Below are 6,939 nucleotides of genomic sequence, written 5' to 3'. Positions count from 1 at the left end.
ATATATATATATATATATATATATATATATACATATGTGTGTGTGTGTGTGTGAACCAAATGTCTAAATGTAATATACTTTCACGCAATATACTTAAACTTTTGCAATCATCTCACATTTTGACGCTGAAACAGTCCACAAGGGGAGCACTCAGTTACAAAGTAACAAAAACTTTCAAGAAACATATTCACCCGATCCGTACACGAGTATAGCTTATAAGCATAGCATCGCGAGTAAAATTAGTATCTTCTTATCATTGAGAGGGACTACTTTCGTACTTCAAATTATCCCTTACAAGTATACAACTTTAATCGTAACGTAACACGCCGAGGATTATGTGAGGGCAATTGCCTAATGGGAAGGCTGGAGTGCGTATCCGAATCATTCTTTTTCGTGGTCTGAGTTTGTTCTTGGGTCTAACTTATCTTCAGCACCTTTGTGAACAACTGCAACTGAACACCACGGTGCTTATTGCTAACTGATTCGGATCTTTGAAGAACTTACCATACATTGTGCAATAAAGTTTGATTCGATTTTATGATGACGCCATACCTTTCGGTCCAGTATAGCCGCCCATAAAAATAGTAAAGGAAACAGCGTCTGAAATGAAATCACTTATGACTGACAAACCTGATGAAGCTATACACTGACATGACTTGATCATTTCTACTTATGCACAAACAGCTGGTTCACCGAGACATCGCCGCCAGAAACATCCTGATCTGTGGGAAGGGAACCGCCAAGATTGCTGACTTCGGGCTGGCTCGTGACACGTATGCTGTTGGGTACCATCGGCAGGAGAGGGTAGGTCGTTATCAATTGAAGTTGGTTGCCGTGTTTTTGCTGAACAATATCGCGCACGTGAACAGAAACTTTAAAAGCTCTAATAAAATATAACTGAAGCCTGTCTGATCCATTTGTAGAAATACTACTTTTGAAAAATACGAATATTTACACAGAAAATTTGACATAGTATAGCCTTTTAGGCCTATATTCAGATTGTGCGCCAGCCCTCAAGGTAACATGCAATCTAAAAATACGATCTTGACGCCCGTCAAAGTAGGCCGATTCGCACACAGGGAAGATTCGAGAAACTCAGTTATAGTACATCGGGGTTTTGGCCGTATGTAACAGCCTCCAGTTTAAATCTCAATGGGCTAATATCGAACAATATAGGTAAATTAAGATGATGTAAGAAATATGCATATGTATCGGCCATCGAGGACCCCTTTGGGATTAATCCAATTCTGCAGAATTCTTCCCGTTCCGGATCTGCAGAACTGGGCTAATGCCCAATGGGTCATTGATGGGTGCCACGTATTTCCTACATAATTTTTACCCATAGTTTACGATATTACGATATTAGCCCATATGCATCTAGATGTAGGATGTCTGAGATATGGGAATCAGTCCGGAATTATACTGGAGGCTATTTTGTGTGATTCAAGTCAATCATTGCTACGGACGCTTACATTCTCGTCCAATTGTCCACGACTAATCAACATTCTTATGACAGCGGATAAAACTTGAAAGTGTTCTTTTTTCAGGAATTTCTTTTACTAAGAGCCTCTGCCTTTGATCCAGGGTAACGAACTTCTGCCTCTAAAGTGGATGGCGCCGGAGGGTCTGAAGAACGAGGCTATGTTTACCCACAAGAGTGACGTGTGAGTATTCATTTGTTGATTGTCGCCAAAGGGGAAGGGGGCATGTGACGTTACAGTTCTGTGTATTGCAGCTGGGAAGATGCACTTTTGTACAGAGGAGAAGTTGCGAAACGATCAACCATTCTTGTACTTCAAACAGTTGTCGGGTTACGCTATAGGGGGCAGGGACGTCATTAGTTGTGTAGCTTTGATATATGTTGGAATCGCAAGCCATGATGCTGAACTGAGAAGAAAGTCGTGTGGTAGACAGATTGTTATGTTGACATATTTTTATATGGTCATTACATGTACAAATCACATGGACAAACCGATAAGAAAACCTCAGTATACGGTCAGGTGAAAACTGTTGGTTGCTATATTATAGCGATAAGTAAGTCTTCATCGTTCAGAGGCATATACTGACTGACCTGTTTGCTTACCAGGTGGTCTCTTGGGGTTCTGTTGTGGGAAGTGGCGCAGCTGGGTCGCACGCCGTTTCCTGGGATGGACGGCGCAGACAGAATATACGATGCTCTGCGTAACCACTTCAGACTCCCGATGCCACAGCTCTGTACGGAGGAAAGGTACGTCTGAGATCTGTACATTTGTGCTGCGTACCTGAAGACTTGGTGAAGGTAAATGTTTCAATTCATGTACACGGTAGTCTGGTGGCTTTGGAGCATCATCACAGAGGGTGGAAGTACGGGGAGGGGGGATCGATGGGTTTATTACCCGGGCTAAGGCGCACAGACCTCCAGCTTGGCATTAGACGACTTTACGGTGGAGCCGTCGCAACCGTGCCAGGCAGGGCATTTGCCCTAAGGCTTCGTACAATCGGAAGGGTACAAGGGTAGATGCCTTTTGTACATGTACGTATCTGCTCTAACATTTAGAGTTTGGAATTGGCGGCTGCACATGCCTTGGATGCACCCCTGGACTGGTTTATGTAGGCTGTCGCCTGTATATCATAATGGCTATAAACTTAGTCTAGCTTGTTTGTTCTTTCTGAGAGAAGTGGCACTACAGATCGTAGATTTGTATAAGACAGACATGCCACATTGAAGGGGAAATAACAACGTTTTACCACAAACTAGTGACAAACTTAGACAAGCTCTACAATTCCCCATGATGCACATTATATCTGCGAGGGATCCTAAATACCGGTCATTGGCTAGAAGACATTCTTACTTTGCACTGTTCACACAGGTACCAGCTCATGCTGAAATGTTGGAAGTTTAACGAGAAGAGAAGGCCGGACGCCACAACAGTTAGAAAACAACTGGAGGCAGATCCTAATGTAAGTTTTTAGAAATGATTTATCTACATGTATGAAGATTTACCACATCTGTGGAAGGATTGACACATCGGCTTTTCAAGATGTCAAACTGAGACTTTCTTTGCTTCTGGTAGATTTTCTTTATACTGGTTATAAGCTTACAGCCGTGATACTAATTTACATATACCAATCATTCTGCTTGATTTACTGCCCATGTTCACCCTTTGAACTTCAAGATAAATTATTACAGTAGCAAATTGTTGTTCAAATACACTCAAAATCTGTTCAAACCACAAAAACGTCGCATTTACAATTTTGTGTTTATGTTACTTGTTAGGGCTTCTTCTACATCAATGTGCCAACGGCAGCGATAGAGGCGTGGGCACCAGTCACTCCGGTGTGAGACCACATAGAACGTCGGTAGGAGATCAGGGCATCACCTTCACAGAACTAACTTAATCAAGATTTTTTGTCAAGTCTTAATGACGAGTTTTTGGTTGCTCATTAGCCGTTCATGCAGTCTGATCTTACCAACTGTACCCAAGGCATAAAGCTACGACAAATGAATTGTAATTACTAAAGGCAAGAGAAGATTGTCGTAAGGTACATTGTTACAACCCTTGTCTTGTTGGTCATTCTGTTCATTATATGCTGTCTGTCTATGCTGTTGTTTAACTAGTCTAAAATGTTACAAAGAATGTTATTACGGCCAAATATCGGTATAAGTGAAAAAAATTGTGAAAAAAATTGTCAAAGACTTCGATGTTAGATCTGCCATATGTAAGCTTAGAGTTAGCGCTCATACATTAGAAATAGAAAAGGGTAGATACAAACAATTGCCTGTTAACGACAGAATATGTAAATATTGTATAGGAAACGCAGTGGAGGATGAAATGCACTTTATTTGTCACTGCCCTCATTATAGCACCGAAAGAGATCAGTTATTTGAAATGGTCACCAAAATGTTCCCCAGCTTTATTCACCTTCCCAGCCTACAAAAACCTGCATTTCTATTAACACCTCCCAACTCATATATCTCGCAAAATGTTGGTCATTTCATACTCCACTGCACATGGAAAAGAAATCAAACCCAACAATAACTACAAATGTATATATAAAGTAGCATTAGCATCACTTATTATCATTCTACTGTTTACTGTTGTTATCATGTTCTTGTAATTAGCCCTCGGGCATGAATTTGCAATAAACTTTCTGTTATCCAAACCCCAACAAAGTGAACAAAGTACAATATAATACTATTCAGTATTAATGTACTGACAATTAGTACTGGTACTCTCACTAATTGTCGTACTTTTATCACTATCCACGCCAACCTGCATTTGGTTGAAGATTGCCAACCAACGTCACCCTGCATCTAATTGTACATTGCACATTTAATAACATTCAGCCCCAAATACAATCAATTTAACGAAATGAGAAATGCGCAGGGACAAACATGAGTTTTAACAATATATTTCGTCCATCCATCCAACAAAAATCATCACATTTATCAAATTGAGACAAAATGTCTACACCTGACGAAATCATGTATTCATGTGTTCTTTATATATCATTTATCTACGTAACACAAAGGCCGTGTTTATGTGAAGTCACCCAAACTCGATTCGGGTAACTCGCATTCCGCACATCTGGTCCACGTACCACGCATTCCTTTGAAACCATGTCCGATCACAATTCGCTTGAGCTACATTTATTGCTGTTTGATGATAACACGCAGGGTGGCGTGTTATTAATGTCAGAGGTCAACGACCTCCTTGCTGATGCCCCCCTCCCAGCGTATCTCAGCCGAATGCCGACGTGGTCCCACCAGCTAGAGGCGGTGAAGCTCGCCCTACAAATTATTTGACCATTACTTGACCATTACTGCTCTTTAAGTTGCTGCCACGTAAAAGTTGGTATTGCATATAAATAAAGAAATATCACCCCGTAATCCATGACCAGGTGAAGTCACATTGAAATCACATTGCGTTCAGACACAAATCGCGATGCGGGAAAAACTGTTCGAAACCACCTCTAGAAGTGGTTTAGGATCGAGGCGCTTTCAATGTGATTTGGAGCGTTCAGATGGAGCCACTTGAAACCGGCTTCGGGGTAAACCACAAATAAAGCGCCTTCACTGACTTCACATGAACACGGCCATGTGACAGAATGACAGAATCATTTCATTTGCAATGTTGCTATACAAAGTTTGTATTATTATTACTACATTGTGATTATCCTAGTACAAAGTAATCTTTTACAAAAGTGTCCATTGCACAACATTTCAAACAGTTGCACAATAGGGAGAAAACCTGCACTATTGACAGGACCATCCTGTCAATTAAAAGAGAAAAAACACTCTATGAACAGAACCATCCTGTCAATAGAACAATTTTCCCACTATTGACAGGATGGTTCACTATTGACAGGATTCTTTCAATGCATTGTTAGCAATAAATTAATTAGAAGCCAACATCTGCCAACATAGACTAATCTACCTGCGAAGTCGGAGTATTTGTCAATAATAGGTAATGTTAAACCCTAACAGGTGATGGTTGAAAACTTGACTGTTGGTGTATACGGAAGTGATAGACTTGGCAGCGCGGCACCGCGGGTCAAGAAGACTAGCTAGACCGCTGGCCCCCTCCCCTCCCCCCGCCGCCGCCGGTGCCTCGGTCCTTTGTCGTGCTGCTCAGGCGGCACAGGTGGGGGACGTAGGTGGCCCGGGGCCCGGCGGTCTGCGGCTGCTGGCATCTCTTCTCCGATCCCGCCGGGCAAGACCCACCCGCCACGGCGTTCTTGCTACCTGATCTCGCTATAAACTTGCGTTGGGTTGATCTCGCTAGACTTACGTATTGCACCCACCGCATTTGGAGCAAGTTTCGTATGTTAAGTAACATAACACATTTATGCGACATCATAACAGTATCCTGAGGTCCTAAATCATTTTATATCTGGGATTTATGTCGTATTAACCTTAGAATTTGGCTCGGTTTTGTTATCTCATGATCTAGACATGCTAGGGTGACGAAATTTGGATGGTAGGTAGCTCTTGTGCTGGGGAAAAAGTGATGTGAGTTTGGGGCCCCTTAGCGGCTTGGTCTTGAACTGCAGGGCTATATGTTTGAAAATATTCAAAAGAGAATAACTCAAGAACCGGTTGACAGATCATTGTGACTTTTGGTATGTAGGTAGCTTACGTAATGCTTGATATAATTATTTGATTATTTTGCAAATATGGATGTAATTTGCATAATTTATGGGGGAATTCTATAAATCAGCTGCATTCCATGATAGGACTATTGAAGTTTGTGACATTTGTAATTAAGAACGAGAGAAACACAGGCAGATATTGATTATGTAAATGAAGACTTAATTTGCATAATTAATGAGAATTTTTTTTAAATATGTAATGTTAACTGCCTGGAATTTCATACTTATTCGTATTTCAAAGTCCAATGAAGGTGAACATCATTAAACATAATGTTTCCAAATCAGGACCCTATTTGCATAATTTATGAGGAAATGCTAGAATGGCATTGTTTCTTAATATAAGACTGTATTTTGGTTGACAGAAGTATAACGTAAATTATATATCTTGAATTCAAAAAATAGTTTTTTTTCAGGATAAAGCCTAAAATACATTGTAAACAGACAAAAGACGTTCATATGAACCTTTTTTGTAAAAAGAAATGTGGGTATTGATGAAATTTTAAGAAAAATAAGCTGTATTTACCTGATCTAATGATATGGTCCGCCATCTTGGATTTGGCCAATGACGTCATCAAATTAGCATAAATTATGCATTTTTAATAATAAAATTTACATATAATTATATGTGATGTTATTAATATTAGAAACAATGTGCAACTTGACATAAAACCCATAAAATTCTGTTGTTTAAATGGAAATTATTAAATTTGGCAAAAAATGCCTGTCAGAAACCCGTTACCATGGCAACAAGAAAAGTCATAATCTTATTCCACTGATACAAATTTGTTGCCAACAATATTTTAGGAA

At 40.2% G+C, this 6,939-nt stretch overlaps 1 protein-coding gene across 1 annotated transcript in view; it reads left to right on the top strand.

The window, feature by feature from the left end:
- Positions 1-3,829, top strand: part of LOC109485147 (fibroblast growth factor receptor 4-like) — a 4,743-nt gene extending 914 nt beyond the window's left edge. Inside the window, exons 2-6 of the mRNA XM_019788579.1 lie at positions 685-804; positions 1,585-1,664; positions 2,087-2,227; positions 2,850-2,940; positions 3,257-3,829. Coding sequence (XP_019644138.1) covers positions 685-804; positions 1,585-1,664; positions 2,087-2,227; positions 2,850-2,940; positions 3,257-3,322 — 498 coding nt within the window. The 3' untranslated portion in view covers positions 3,323-3,829. The remainder of the gene's footprint in view (positions 1-684; positions 805-1,584; positions 1,665-2,086; positions 2,228-2,849; positions 2,941-3,256) is intronic.
- Positions 3,830-6,939: the final 3,110 nt, after the last annotated feature.

The sequence above is a fragment of the Branchiostoma belcheri genome, unplaced genomic scaffold (assembly GCF_001625305.1).
Source record: "Branchiostoma belcheri isolate BF01 breed outbred unplaced genomic scaffold, Haploidv18h27 scaffold73, whole genome shotgun sequence".
In the NCBI taxonomy this organism is placed as follows: Eukaryota; Metazoa; Chordata; class Leptocardii; order Amphioxiformes; family Branchiostomatidae; genus Branchiostoma; species Branchiostoma belcheri.
Note: the sequence above shows the minus strand (reverse complement) of the source record. Positions and strands in the feature narration are given on the sequence as shown.